Raw genomic sequence first — 16,755 nt, 5'->3', positions numbered from 1 at the left:
TTTTTTGCACTTGTGTCCTAAGTTTCTTCTGTCAGTTGGTATCGAAATGAACCATTTCGGAAAATCGTGTAAGTTACTTAAAAATAATGAGAACAATTCGGTAATCCTAAGTTTCCATTTTCATTACCACGTGAGTATCGAATGAGCCATTATCCTAAACAAAACCACATGGTCGAGTTTTTCCCACTGCTTTGCGATAATTCAGCTAAAAAACGGTGTAGGGTCATAGTATTAGGATCTATTTCAGTAATTATTTTCAATTTTTTTCAACTTTTTATAGTTTTGTATAGGTGATTTTTGGTGAAACGCTTCATTTCGACCAGTTTCACTTTCTGTTGACAAAAAAGCCTCACCTTCAAACATACCCTGTATAGATAACTGGGTGAATCAACTTTTATGTGATCAACATCAGGCGCTCAGAGTCCCTGATCGAAAATATGAATTTATGTAAAAGTAATGCGTTTTATTTGTATTGCGTTATGTTCCCATTGTTATTATCTAACATTTTATTACAAAATATTTTATTTTATTTACTATCTACCCGTTATTTAATGATTGTCCGAAAGACCAAAAGTTGGTTTGCAATAGTAGGACAGATTGTCCGTTTACAACGGTGCAGCATAAAACTTTGTATGGAGAAACTTGAGAACTTGATATGGAGAATAAGAAAAATATCCAAAATTTAAGAACAGATAAGTCAACTATCATTCTATATTCCACAACCAGATGATATATGAAATTTGTGTGGAGAAAGAGTGGTACTGCAGGGAAGATTCTTCTGAAACAAAAACAAGCCATACTAAGAGCCTTATGTTATATGGAATTGAGTCAATAGGTGAGTAGCTGTCAGGAGGTATTCAAAAGAAAGATCATACCTACAGGTCTATGCCTGCAGCCCCTCAAATTTGAAATTTTCACTTTTTTTGGCGCTAAAGTTTTGTACCGAAATTTAACGCAGAAAAAAAGTTTTGTACCCTTATTTGAAATGATGAAAATATGGTTTTCAGTTTGAAGGGGAACGTAGACATGCTCACCCTTCACTTTTGAAATTGCAAATTTTCATTTTGGTACCAAACTAGTACAAAACATTGAAATAAAAAAAAAGCTATATCAAAAGAGAGGAGTGAGCAAGTCTACGTTTCCCCTAAATTGAAATCCTATTCTCTTCATTCTAATTGAGGTACAAAACATTTTCAACGGTACATCTTAGGTACACATGTTTCAGCTTGTTTCGGGAACCAAAATCTCATTATTCCGAAAACATTTCTCCAGTCCCCTGATTTGAAACCCTTAATCGAATTTATTTTCAGAAAACATCAAATGTAATTTACATTAGACAATTCAATTTCAGAAATGGTCATGAAATTCACATTGATTTTAGAAATCGTCAATTTTAGTTCATATCAGCCAGATTCATTTCAGAAATCGTCAGTTTAATAAATTGGTTATCAGAAAAAAATCAATCGAATTAAGTATGCGTTAACATTCACTACTGACGATAAAAGATTCATATTTCTTGAAATGAGAAAATAGAATCACGTCTAGGCTTTCTATCATCATATATCACCCTATATTTTGAATCATAAAACTTTCGAATAAATCTTTCTTTTTACAAGGTGACACAAAAATATAAATAATCACCCACTTCTGGGGTTAATCCGTTGACAATTAACCAGTGAACTCTTTTAGAGCTCACTGCGATTAACACGTACATAACCTTGAATTTGGATGGCTCGTTATCTCTCCACGGGGAGTGGGTGTATAGTCTAGACTCTATAGCCTACTGGCTGAGCGCTGTGCTCGAATTGAAACAACTATTTGTTCAAACCTCCTCTGATAAGGGGGCACTGTGCGAGAGAGAGCTGATCTGAGAAGTGAAGAAGAAGAAGAGATAACCTTGAATAATATTCGTACCTTCTGAATTACCAATTAAAGTTTCAAATGATTAATGACCCAAAAAAATAAGAAAATACAAAGAAAATTAACAATACACAATCGTCAACAAACATTTAAAGACCACAAAAGTGCCAAGCAGGTGGTGATAATTTCACTTATTCAATTCACGTACGCATTTATTCTTACATGGATGGCGGTGAGTATATATTTTTTTTTAATCAAAATCTAGTACTGAAAGTGAGTAATTGCTACAACTAAAAACCGATAATTAATAAATAAAATTATTTTTATTTCAGAAGGCAATACAAAAGTTCCAGTGTTGTCTTTCTATCCAGTGTCTTATCTACCTGTTGTAAATGGAATGAGACCGAATGTGCCTGTTGTACAGAAATGAATTTGATTTACAATTGATGGTTAAATTGACTCATCTTCATTACATTTGATGTTTTCTGAAATAATTGTGACTAATCTGAACTTCAATTGATCATTTCTAAATAACAACTGGAAATGGTGTAGTCAAACTTTGCTGCTTAGTTTATATTCGTTTTAAATATTCTAAGAAATACAAATGATCGAATGTGAAAATAGTTTGTTTTCGTTGGTCACAATTGGCTTTTATTATACATACCTTACCTATTCTGAGAAACGCTTTGCTTTCAACAAAAACTATATATTTTGACATATCGTTAGAGTACTACCTGAAACCTAAAATACAAAGGGTACAGGGTACAGTCACCCCACAAAACAATAATAACTACCCTCCTTAAATTCAAATTACTCTGGTCGGCCGCAGGTCTGAATTATTGAATAAAGAAAGGTCTGAATACTCGAGAGACAAATTCAATTAGGATATTTGCAACCATAGATAAAATAATTGCAACTTCCAACTCGTGAAAGAAAACTGAACAGCGCCACCAGTCTGTAGCAAGTTTTGTGCCAGTTCGTACTGCATGTTTCAGTTCTTGTGCTTATTCGCTCCCGCTCGAGTTTCTTGTTCAGTGAATAATTCTTCAACTATCCACTTCCTCATTATTTCTGAAGAACACCAGGAGTCATGGAGAACGACAACACAACTGTTACATCAATGCAATTTATCAAAAATGTGAAATTTTATTGGTCCGTTGATACTGTGGCCGATTTTCTGGAGAATAAGTTGCCGCAGTTGGATTTTGATATTGAAACTAGTTGGTATTTTGATAGAAGATCTGCTCTGGAAATGTTGGTTGACGATAAGACACATCACAACTCCAGGGATAAATCGGTGATGTGCCTTCTTTTGAAATATGGTGCTAATCCTTTGAGGAGACGTAGATGCTGTGGAACCATTATGCAGATGATTTTACGGAACAAGGGTGAGTTCGTTGAAATATTCTGCTTTACATGAACTTTTTTGCTACGTTAGTTTCAAGAGTAGGGTTCTTTGAATTTTTGGTATTTTTATGGTACTTAATGGACATAATGAGAAAACTGGAAGACGTGGGTGATTTCTTGTGTTCGAAAAAGATTCATCAAATAAATGAAAAATATACCCTCTTTTTTTTTCTAATCGGGCGCATTTTTTGTCGGATTTAAACACTTGTTATTATCTAGCAGTATCAAAATTAACTGTAGGATATTACTGAACAAACTGTATTCACCTAACAGTTTCAACTGATTGAAATTTTCATAGTATCTTCCCAGTCGTTGTTTGAGCTCCTAATCCCACAACGATTCATATCGAGTTTCATGAATTTTGATAAGGTAGTGATTGAAACCACCATTAAGCTAGCAGAACCACTCCAATTTTGGATTTATTTACGACCATAATTTAAGGCTAATTTTTCACCGCAATTAAAAAATTTTTGCTGCCTTATTTTGGATAAATTTGGGGCAGAAATCTGACAATATCATATTTTTAAGAATTCTCATTAGGGTACTAAATTAGCCTGTAAGTATGGTGTGATCAGATTCTGGATAAATATTGTATAAGCGGTTTTATTCTGCTATATAGCTTGACGGTTAAGTTAGCAGAACCTTTTTTTTAACTCATTCAGGGAAATCCCCAGTAGATTCAAATGAATTAATATAATTTAATATCAATAATTATTAGAATTATAATTTTAATATTTTTTATATTGTCAGATTGTCAGATTTCTGCTGAATGTTCTATTAGCTTCTGGGTTCTGCTAGCTTAAAGTTAACCTAGCAGAACCCCCAATTTCTTCGAAAATTAGGGAGCAGAGAATTTTTAATTGGGTTGGAAAATTAGCCCAAAATTACGGCCGCAAAAAAAATCCAAAATTCGAAAGTGGTTCTTCTAGTTTAATGGGGCTGTAATTAAACCAATTACATTTCATATCGTCGAAGGCTATAGCTGCGCAGAACATTTGTACAAAAAAATCACTAGAAGCTTTCACAATTCCTATTCTTGATAGTAGAATATGGTAATGATGGATCTCTAATTCTGGGACATCATGTATAGCTATATGGGGTGTAAATGAACACATGCGAAATAATTTAAGAGGTGATTTCTTGTGCAAAAATAGTGTGGGTTTTCAATATAATTTTTTTCGAGCAGCCCCTGCTTAGATACTGCCCTCTAAATACAAATGAAGATGTCGTGAAACGGTTTTCAATAATGGACTTCTCACAAAAACCAGGACAAGAACTGCCAATATTTTCACATCTCGATTCGAATAACATCAACTTCAACAGTAAGGTTATAATTAATAAATATGACAGTAAACCAATTTATTGTTTTATAAACAATTATTTTGATTTTATTATAAATAAAGTACCAGTGGAAACAATTTTAACAAAAAACATTCAAGTTATCAACTATGATTAATGGAAGGAAGTATTTATTCATTGTTTAATCGTCGTTATCATCGACACAATTATTGCCATTTTTATCATCAAGCCAGTCATGATATTGGGCATTCGAGTCATCGTCCTCAACATCATCAATCATGTTTTCGTTGCTAGTAGCTTCTTCTGCGAAAAAGAGATCAAATAATTCAAAAACATAAAATTACGAATATAAGTACAGCGTAGTCCAGATCGTAACCAAGAAATTTTAACCACGTTTTATACCTCAAAGATAAGCCCTAGTTTGTCATATAAACATATGTCGAGAAATGTTTCCTCTCCGAGATACGAGTGTTAAAATTATTTAAAAAAAAATATGTTTTTCATTAATAACTTTCACACTGCTTGACATATTTTCATGAAATTTGAGATATAGGTTTTGAGCGTCAAGGAGCAGTTTTTGCATAACATCATTTCTTTTCTTTTATACCAGTGGCGTTCGTACTGCAGCGATACTAAATATTTACAGATATAAAAAGGATACGTCACTTATAGTTCCGACAATAAAAATTACTATTTGTATGCCGCACAGCATCTCTCAGTTACCGAATAATTCCAACTGCATACAAATATTCAATTGTATCCAGAATTGCAAGATACGCTCACGCAAGAACCAAGGAAGAAGAGAGCAAGTTCACCTATTATGACATAACATTCAAAAATGTCTGGAAATTCTGTTTAACATATTATAATATACTATACTTACTATTTTTGTTTTTTGTGTTCACATATCTCAATAAAGGGGGAAATAAATTGTAGAACTTTGGATCAAGATATTGAAAACTTCCGAAATATATATTAGTTTTAAATTGAGTCTCTTACATTTTGCAAACAATAATTCGGTGCTATGTGTTTTTCTTACATTCAGAATTATTTTGAAAATATATTTTTGTATAATTTGCAAACCTTCCAGCACAGTAAGGAATAGGCCTCCCCACACAACTATAGCATATCTTAGTAACGATTCTACTAGTGAATCGTAAACTTTCAACATGAAGGGAATAGGTGTTACTTCACGCAGTTTGTAGAAAGTATATGCAGCACTTCTAAAGCGTGTCTTCAAATACTCTACATGTACTTCCCATCTCATATATTAATCAATATAAACACCTAAATACCTCGTGCTAGTTACCTTATTTATTTTCGGACATGAGCAACTCGAGTCTTCAAAGTCCGATATATGTACTGGAAGTGTAGAAAAATCAGGTTGTTTGATTCTCATCAAAGAAAAAGTTACGAAATTAGATTTAACAATGTTAAGACTTAGCAGGCTTTTCGCTAGCCAGGCATTCACAACCCTCATACCCTGTTCGGCATCTCTATACACCCCATCCCATGTATTCCCCAGAAAAAACAACATCGTATCATCGGCATAAGATAAAATTTCGCCGTTTGGTATCTTCAACAATAGCAATTGATTCACGTATATGAGAAATAAAAGCGGACCCAAGACAATTCCCTTAGGTATACCCATAATCAATGTTGTTTTTTCACTCATTTTCCCATTCAATGAAACTCTCTGAACTCTATCTTTTGAATAATTTTTGAGTAACATCCTACCTCTAATACCCACCGCTTCAAGTCTGTCAAACAGTAGCTAGTAGTGAGATAGTGTCAAACGCTTTTGCCAAGTCCAGAAACACCGCCATACATTTTTTATTCCCGTTCATACCCTCAACAAGTAGGGAATGAAATTGTTCCATTGCACCTTGAGTGGATTTTCCCTCTCTGAAACCGTATTGGTTTGAGCCTATTACATTAAAATGTTCAAGAAACTGAGCTATTCGGGACTTCAAGCATTTCTCAAATATGTATTTTCGCGAAGTTGTTGATTAGTGAAATTGGCCTATATTTAGTAAGTTTGTTCTTCTCATTCGCTTTGTGTATACTTATAACTAACGATTCCTTCCATTCAAGGGGTATATTAGAGGTTTCGAATATTAAATTAATATTATGAACTGAAGGTGTTAAAAGATGCATGTGTAAAAATTTCAATAGTTTAGCAGAAATACCGTCTAGACCTGGCGCAGCATCATTTTTAAGAGATGCAGTCACATGAATAATCTCGTATCTATCTACCGGTTTCAAGAATATGGACGAATCATTTCTTCTGAACTTGAACAATCTCTTGTTATTTGGTTTCTGTATCATCGACGCCATCTTTCTTCCAATATCTACAAAAAAGTTATTAAATTTATCTGCCATGCCTTTATCATCAGTGAAAGTGTTCCCTATATCATCTGTAATTGACTTCGGTGAATCTCTTTTTTTGGATCTCTTGTTATTTCATTCATTACCGAGCACGTCTCCTTACAATTTCCCCTTGCGTTCTCTATCTTATCAGAATAAAAGTCCTTTTTAATTTTACGAATAAGAACATTTAAATTGTTTCTATATAACTTAAAATTCTGCTTGTCTTCATCCGTAGCATTCAATTGTATTTTCTTTTTCATTTTATCTCGAGTTTTCATAGAAGTTATCAAACCGATAGTTATCCACGGCTTGATTTTTTTCAGACTTGAGTTTTTGTGTTTTTTATGGTATTGACTTGATTGAATGAATTTTTTGAGTTTATCCTCAAAAATAGAAAAAGCTTCCTGTGGATCTCGGGTTTCTAAAACATCATTCCAACTTTCATTCTTCACTTTATCTTCCAAAACACCAAAATCAGTGATACAACTATTTAAAAAATAAACCATTTCATCTTTTGAGTACACTTTTACATATTTACATTTATTTACTTATTAAGTCTGATTGGTAGTTTGACTCTGAAGGAGCGATTCACGATGTATTCTTTTCAGCTCTTCAATATCAGAAATATCATCCAAGGTGTACACTTTTCCATTTATATGTATCTTTATTCTTCCATGTAGTGTCCAAACACTTTGGTATCCAAATTCTTTCGAAGTTATATTATTGTTTATATATTTCATATCGCTTTTTAGTTAGATCCCTTCACTTGAATTTTCATTCTGTAAAGTTTCTTTCTATTAGTCATGAATATATCGTGGTGTTTTTCTGTGCCAAACTTCACTAGGATAAGTCGATGTTTATTGTTTACTGGGTAACCAATTCGAAAACATTTGTTTATTACACTCTCTTCGTTAACATACCCACTTCATCACATAATGTAGTAACTTTCTCATGTATATCTTCTTGTGGGTCTTCTGGAACACCAAAAAGAAATACATTTCGAGTCTTGTTATTCTGGTCTAGTCTATCAATTTTTTAATAGTAGTCCATCAATATTTCACGAAGTTTTTTGTCTTCCTCATCTCTTCGTATTTCAATCATTTCGAGCACTTCTTTAGCAATTTTATTAACATACGTATCCATAACTTCAGATATAGTTTGTTTCACTATTTTTTTGATTTCTGTTTTATTTTCCCTAGTGAGCCCCATTTTCTTCTATTGGAGAAAAGTTTTTGTGAGTATTTCTCAAAACAGAATGTAAACAAATCAATATTATTTTCAATATCATCGATTGTTATGTTATCATTTTACGGAGCGTATGGAGGAGATATTAATCGGAACTCATGCAGTCGAATCCTTATTTAATTTGGAGCAAATTCGGTCTCTTGACATTTTGCTGTACGAGGCACCGTTTCCAGTTGAAGAAATAAAACATATTCTCATGCATGAAGAAATCGCCAAAATTTGATATAGCAATAAAAAGCTCACTACGGTCTTATTATTATGTAACTACCATATCAAATTTTGGCGATTTCTTCATGCATGAGAATGTGGTTTATTTTTTTAACCGGAAACGGTACCTCGTGCAGCAAAAAGTAAAGAGAACGAATTTGATCCAAAATAACTAAGGATTTAAATAGTAATTTCTATTGTCGGAAAAACCAGTGGCGTATCATTTTTTTTCTGAAAATATTCAGTCTCGCTGCATAACGAACGCCAGTGGTAGAATACAAAAGAAATGATATTATGCAAAAAGTGCTCCTTGATGCTCAAAACCAATGTCCAAAATTTCATAAAAATATCTGAGCAATGTGAAAGTTATTAATGAAAAACATTCTTTTAATAATTTAAACACCCCGTATCTCGCAGAGGAAACATTTCTCGACATATGTTTATTTGACAAACTAGGCCTTATTTTTTATGTAAAATACGATCTGGCCACGCTGTATGAAAATCAGCCATGTGAAAGTAAATTGAGTAAAACTAATTTTTAATCACCTTTGCTACCTGGTATCTCTGTCCAGGTGTTATAAGGCAAGCTCCACAAGTTCGCAGTTATTCAAAGCACATGAGAATCTACTGAGATCCTAAAGTTTCATCTGTGTGAAAATAAGTTATGTCTGGTCGCTCTGGGATCTTGGACTAACAGTTGAGACATGAAGTTTTTCCTCTGACACACGATAATCATCCATTTTATCCAATCATGTAGAATCACAATCAACGGAAAGTTTTTCATCATATTGATTAGTGTTTTTAGTCCAGTTAGAATTAATTTTTATAAGTTCTAGACTTTCGCCATAAAAACTTTGATTGATTCAATGTTTTCGGTAGCATCGGTTTCCATTTGGCATATAAACTCGCCGTTTTATAAAATATTGCGTTCGAGCATTTTGCGAAACTCTCGCCAAATCAAGAGTATTGTTACAAAGGCAACAGTATCCATGGGTTAAAATACAAGAAAACAAAAAACAAGTGAGTTAGGATCTGAAACTCTCAGGATTTCATAACGTCATTGGTACCTTCAAATCCTATCAATATCCTTCAAGGGCTAGTTCACCATTCCGACACCCCTAGGGCCTTTCTGTCAGTTTTCTGGTTTCTAAGAAAAAAAATTATTTTCAGGAGCCATCTTCAGGGGGATATATCTAAGAAGGGGCTGCTAAAAAAATGATGACTCTCGTTTTTGTCAAACCTTTCTCTATTAAAAACTTTTTTTCGTCGAGTAGTAATTGATGAATGATATGGAAAAAAAGTCACAGTTACAAAGTGTATGTCATAAAAATTCGAGAACAAAGAATGATTAAAAAATCCCACCAATGACCATCAAATCATCTTCAGGAACAGAATGTATATCAGTTTTTGCTATGAAATCTTAGGTTTGTCATTCAAAAACTCAACTGTCCTGCATCCCAGGGTAGAGGGGCATGAGAAAATTCTCATCTTACCATGAAAAGTTACGTAATTAAAAATGGAAATTGACCTGTTTTTTACATAATAGTGAATAACGAAAAGTAGATTTTTTGCGTTACTTTGAATAATATTGAAATAAAATTTTCATATTGGTTTATTTCAGATTCTGCATTGATCATCGAGTTTCTGAAACATGTGAAGGACAATGATGACATCAACATAATTCATGGCAATTCTACTGCGTTGTATATAGCTGTTGAAAGAAAATTGAAAGACGTGGTGGAGTACATTGTTGGGAGAGATGCAGATATGAATAAAAAGTCTAATAACGGGTGTACACCTTTGCATGAATCGGTCAAAAGTGAAAGTGTTGATATAACGAAAATCCTTCTACAAAATGGGGCGGACATCGAAGTAAAAAATAAAACAGGTGAAACACCACTGCATTTGGCCGTCAAATACAATAATCCTGATCAAGTCAAGACGCTGATAATAAACGGTTCAGACATAAATGCTACAGATGCTAAGGGAGCAACTCCTCTACATGCTCTGTGCTTTAAAAAGTCATTTAATTTTGAAATGTATGAGCTACTGCTAGAGAAGTGTGACGTTAATGCAAAAGACGTCGATGGAAATACACCGTTGCATAATTTGATGAGATCCTTACCGCAAGACTCATCAATATCAAAGAAAAAAAAATTGATTAATTTATTTTTGAAATATGGCGGGAATTTACACGAACCATGCCCTTCCTTAGCCCTAGGTACAGTAGTACATGTTGCAGCCATTGTAAATCATACTGTTCCGTTTTTGACTTTCTTAATAGAAAAAGGTGCAGATAGAACCTTTGCGGATATAAGAACTGTAACATTCATGCATTGTATACAAGCGAGGAAAAGCGTAGATCAAGTTACAGAAGTACTGAAGTTTTTGTTCGTTCGAGAATGTGCAAGGAAATTTCAATTTACCGATAATCTTTTGAGATTCATTGGGTCAGACGAAAAATTCATTGATTTCCAGAAGTCATGCAAAAACGAGCTACGCATTCTCAAGGATCAAAAATTGACAGATAACGATTCTATTTCATTGTTCGCGGCGTTGACAACTAATGAGAGGGATTTAGCGAATCTTTATCGTCATGATCCTTCAAGAACCATTGGAATCACTGATTCTGAATTGGAAAGGTTTCCCATTTATGGAAATGATTTAGTAAGAAATCATAAAAAGGCTGTAGCGATACTTGATGCAGAAATTTTAATATGCGATTTCCTGACAAAAATTAGTAACAATGTTTTGGATCAAAATTCAATTGATGAGATCGTTAACTTCATACCTACTCAGGATTTAGTCAAATTACCTCCAACATTAATTTAATTATACTCTGGCATAGTTCTATTTATGGAGCTCTATTGAAGGAAATGAACAGCTTGACTCGATCTATGCGACCACGGACTACACATAGTTGTGCAGTATTTATTCTTGTATCATGAAAGTTATACTAATTCTAATATTCTAATATTATCATTATTTTTGTATATATACATATTAATAATATAAATACTTCTCAAAAGCATTTTGTTGTTTTATTTTATATCATCAGTATCTCTTCAAACCGATGATGTTAACTGTTATACGCCTTTTTCGAATTATTTCTTCACGAAATCCTGTAGATTTTAAGAGTGAATAAAGAATGTGTTGAATATAAGTGTTCATAATAATCCAAAATGCATAGTGATAGCGAGTGTGTTACATCACTCGTATAGAGCAGGGGAAACTATCTTCAATTTGCAGGCTCGACCATAATAGACAGTTTTTCGTCCTTGGTATTATATATAAAAATTGAAAAGCGAGGCTTGTTTTTCGTCAGAATTCATTGAAATAAGTCGTTTAACCAAAAATTGTCCATATAAAATATCCAAGATGGCTGAGATTCAATCCCTAGAAGTTCGACAAAATTTCATCGAATTTCAAGTACGGGACTGTGAAAGGTGACTCCGGCTTCGGGAAAACGAAACAAAACATAAGCATATGGCTGGACAATGCATGGTTCAATACCGAGTTCATCGGATTAAATGCATCAGCTCTCTTTTGAGAGAATGATAATTTTCGTATCATGCGATTTAGGGTGAAAAAAAAGTAGGAAATCGAGGAGTTTCTTGAAAGAGCGTATGTTAGTGATGGTGAAAAAGTGCTATGATGTTTTCCCATTTCATCCCATTTTTACGACGATTGTTGAAATGTTCGAACAAGAAGATTGTGATGCCCATTGTGAAAAAATTCGTCAATAATTTAGACGTCAATAATTTTATTTTTTGCACTTGTGTCCTAAGTTTCTTCTGTCAGTTGGTATCGAAATGAACCATTTCGGAAAATCGTGTAAGTTACTTAAAAATAATGAGAACAATTCGGTAATCCTAAGTTTCCATTTTCATTACCACGTGAGTATCGAATGAGCCATTATCCTAAACAAAACCACATGGTCGAATCAGGAGATAAGTTTTTCCCACTGCTTTGCGATAATTCAGCTAAAAAACGGTGTAGGGTCGTAGTATTAGGATCTATTTCAGTAATTATTTTCAATTTTTTTCAACTTTGTATAGTTTTGTATAGGTGATTTTTGGTGAAACGCTTCATTTCGACCAGTTCCACTTTCTGTTGACAAAAAAGCCTCACCTTCAAACATACCCTGTATAAATAACTGGGTGAATCAACTTTTATGTGATCAACATCAGGCGCTCAGAGTCCGTGATCGAAAATATGAATTTATGTAAAAGTAATGCGTTTTATTTGTATTGCGTTATGTTCCTATTGTTATTATCTAACATTTTATTACAAAATATTTTATTTTATTTACTATCTACCCGTTATTTAATGATTGTCCGAAAGACCAAAAGTTAGTTTGCAATAGTAGGACAGATTGTCCGTTTTAAACGTGCAGCATAAAACTTTGTATGGAGAAACTTGAGAACTTGATATGGAGAATAAAAAAAATATCTAAAATTTAAGAACAGATAACTCAACTATCATTCTACATGCCACAACCAGATGATATATGAAATTTGTGTGGAGAAAGAGTGGTACTGCAGGGAAGATTCTTCTGAAACAAAAACAAGCCATAATGAGAGCCTAATGTTATATGGAATTGAGTCAATAGGTGAGTAGCTGTCAGGAGGTATTCGAAAGAATGACCATACCTACAGGTCTATGCCTGCAGCCCCTCAAATTTGAAATTTTCACTTTTTTTGGCGCTAAAGTTTTGTATCGAAATTTAACGCAGAAAAAAAGTTTTGTACCCTTATTTGAAATGATGAAAATATGGTTTTCAGTTTGAAGGGGAACGTAGACATGCTCACCCTTCACTTTTGAAATCGCAAATTTTCATTTTGGTACCAAACTAGTACAAAACTTTGAAATAAAAAAAAGCTATATCAAAAGTGGGTAGTGAGCAAGTCTACAGCTCCCCTAAATTGAAATCCTATTCTCTTCATTCTAATTGAGGTACAAAATATTTTCAACGGTACATCTAAGATACACATGTTTCAGCTTGTTTCGGGAACCAAAATCTCATTATTCCGAAAACATTTCTCCAGTCCCCTAATTTGAAACCCTTAATCGAATTTATTTTCAGAAAACATCAAATGTAATTTACATTAGACAATTCAATTTCAGAAATGGTCATGAAATTCACATTGATTTTAGAAATCGTCAATTTTAGTTCATATCAGCTAGATTCATTTCAGAAATCGTCAGTTGTATAAATTGGTTATCAGAAAAAAATCAATTGAATTAAGTATGCGTTAACATTTACTACGGACGATAAAAGATTCATATTTCTTGAAATGAGAAAATAGAATCACGTCTAGGCTTTCTATCATCATATATCACCCTATATTTTGAATCATAAAACTTTCGAATAAATCTTTCTTTTTACAAGGTGACACAAAATTATAAATAATCACCCACTTCTGGGGTTAATCCGTTGACAATTAACCAGTGAACTCTTTTAGAGTTCACTGCGATTAACACGTACATAACCTTGAATTTGAATGGCTCGTTATCTCTCCACGGGGAGTGGGTGCATAGTCTAGACTCTATAGCCTACTGGCTGAGCGCTGTGCTCAAATTGAAACAACTATTTGTTCAAACCTCCTCTGATAAGGGGCCACTGTGCGAGAGAGAGCTGATCTGAGAAGTGAAGAAGAAGAAGAAATAACCTTGAATAATATTCGTACCTTCTGAATTACCAATTGAAGTTTCAAATGATTAATGATTGATTAATGACCCAAAATAATAAGAAAATACAAAGAAAATTAACAATACACAATCGTCAACAAACATTTAAAGACCACAAAAGTGCCAAGCAGGTGGTAATAATTTCACTTATTCACGTACGCATTTATTCTTACATGGATGGCGGTGAGTATATTTTTTTTTTCTAATCAAAATCTAGTACTGAAAGTGAGTAATTGCTACAACTAAAAACCGATAATTGATAAATAAATTTATTTTTATTCCAGGAGGCAATACAAAAGTTCCAGTGTTGTCTTTCTATTCAGTGTCGTATCTACCTGTTGTAAATGGAATTGGTATTGGAATTGGTAACTTTCTACCAATAGAAAGAATGATATTGCCGAAAGGAGACTGCTTTTGTTATAGGTTATATTTTTCTGTGCTCGTCAAAAGTTGAAACCAAAGAAATATTGGGAGAAAGTGGATTTGACCATTTTCTATTATTTATATTGATACAAACCATATGATGTTATATATTTTTGAAATCAGTAAAAATTAAGCATTAAAAAAATTGCACAGAAATCTAATGTTCCCATTTAAAAAAACATAACTTTGGGTCATAGCATCGTAATTAAAAATCCTGCTAAAAAGGTGAGCACGCCACTGGATTCTACGTAAAAAAGTGCCTATATAATGTTTCAATTTCAGAGCTCTATCATCAGTATTAGCGGAGATATAAATTTATTTCGATATCGCCACTTTTCCAATTTTTGCTTATAACTCGAAAACAAAAGAAAGTGGCCAAAAATGACTACTACTATTGTTAGTTTCCCAGAAAAAGAGAACGATAATGGGGTATCATATTTTGTCTATCTACTCTGGTTTAAAAGCTGTAGTGCTAAAACATCGAAATTTGCCCACCCTGTACCTGTACTCACTGGGTATACACTGGAGGCGCCAGTATCCTAAATGTGGGATCAATTCTACAAAAAACAAAACAAAAAATATCACATTAAAAATCTTCATAAAAAATTATACTCACTCCGTACCTTGACAATTAATGTCAGACAGAAAGCGACAATTCAGAAGATTTTCAAAAGTAGATTTTTTCGTCTGATGACGGAGTCTGATATAGACTCCGAAACGTTACAAAGAATTATAATTTCAACGTTATTTATTTTGAGATCATTGTCAGGCAACAATTTTTTCTAGTTAATTTGCTCCTGACAAATTAGTGCAAGAATTTACGCAGGAGCAAATCGTTGATTTCATTTTTAATTGATTTTGTTTCAGAGATTGGGAGTGAAAACCCTAAAAAATTTATGAAGAGATGCAAAATCCTCCCAAAATAAATTTCAATCGATATCAAAAAAATATCACATTAAAAATCATCATAAAAATTATACTCACTACGTATCTGGTTGCCTGCGTGTAGGATTAAATATAAAAATTATAATTATCTACATCAGCTTTGTTATTATTGAAAAAAATTAAATGAATGATACTTACAGCTGAATGGCTTCTTCCACTGATAGTATGAATATCATTTTCTATAATAACAAAATACATATAAGATTAATATACGCATCACTCAACACTAATACTCACAAGTGGCTTCTTCAGGAGAAACTGAACAACTGACTTCAAAATAATATTACCTGAGACGAAAGCGTATACATGATCTATCTAGATGCATTTGTGGTTATGATAAATTTTTTCATTAAAAAATAATTTGACTCACTCAGCATAAATTGGTGGATGATTAATTCAAAGAAATATCTAATTTTTCAAAAAACTAATTGTACTCACTGGGTATAAACTGAAGGTTCCGGTGTTCTAGGTGTAGGATCAATTCTGAAAAAAAAAAACAAAACAAAAAATATCACATTAAAAATCATCATGAAAATTATACTCACTACGTATCTTGTGGCCTGTGTTTAGGATTAAATATGAAAATTATAATTACATCACCTTTGTTATTATTGAAAAAATTAAATGAATGATACTTACAGCTGAATGGCTTCTTCCACCGATAGTATGAATAACATTTTCTATAATAACAAACTACATATAAGATTAATATACGCATCACTCAACACTGATACTCACAAAGTGGCTTCTTCAGGATAAACTGATCAACTGACTCTAAAATAATATTACCTGAGACGAAACCGTATGAATGATCTATATAGATGCATTTGTGGTTATGATGAATTCATTTTTTCATAAAAAAATAATTTGACTCACTCAGCATAAGTTGGTGAAAGATTAATTCTAAAAAATATCTAATTTTTCATAAAACTAAATGTACTCACTGGGTATAAACTGGAGGCGCCAGTGTCCTTAATGTGGGATCAATTCAACAAAAAACAAAATATATCACATTAAAAATCTTCATAAAATATTATACTCACTCCGTATCTGGCTGGTTGCCTGTGTGTAGGATTAAATCTATAATCAGGTAATATAAAATAATATTACCTGAGACGAAAGCGTACAAATGATTTATATAGATGCATTTGTGGTTATGATAAATTCATTTTTTCATAAAAAAATAATTTTACTCACTCAGCATAAGTTGGTGGATGATTAATTATAAAAAATATCTAATTTTTCAAAAAACTAATTGTACTCACTGGGTATAAACTGGAGGTTCCGGTGTCCTAGGTGTGGGATCAA

General features: G+C 32.9%; 1 protein-coding gene across 1 annotated transcript; it reads left to right on the top strand.

Moving 5' to 3' along the window:
• Positions 1-2,562: 2,562 nt before the first annotated feature.
• Positions 2,563-11,350, top strand: LOC123320863 (ankyrin-3-like). Its single transcript, XM_044908321.1, has 2 exons — positions 2,563-3,248; positions 10,010-11,350. Exons 1-2 carry the CDS (start codon positions 2,951-2,953, stop codon positions 11,218-11,220), a joined length of 1,509 nt encoding a protein of 502 aa, XP_044764256.1. The 5' UTR covers positions 2,563-2,950; the 3' UTR covers positions 11,221-11,350.
• The last annotated feature ends 5,405 nt before the right edge of the window (positions 11,351-16,755 follow it).

Source organism: Coccinella septempunctata, chromosome 9, assembly GCF_907165205.1.
Source record: "Coccinella septempunctata chromosome 9, icCocSept1.1, whole genome shotgun sequence".
Classification (NCBI taxonomy): Eukaryota; Metazoa; Arthropoda; class Insecta; order Coleoptera; family Coccinellidae; genus Coccinella; species Coccinella septempunctata.
The sequence above is the reverse complement of the archived record's forward strand: the minus strand, read 5'-3'. Positions and strand labels throughout refer to the sequence as shown.

Coding starts and splice junctions, on each gene's coding strand:
- LOC123320863 (XM_044908321.1), top strand. CDS start 2,951: ATGGAGAACGACAACACAACTGTTACATCAATGCAATTTATCAAAAAT. Junction 3,249..10,009: donor GATGATTTTACGGAACAAGG/GTGAGTTCGTTG, acceptor GGTTTATTTCAG/ATTCTGCATTGATCATCGAG.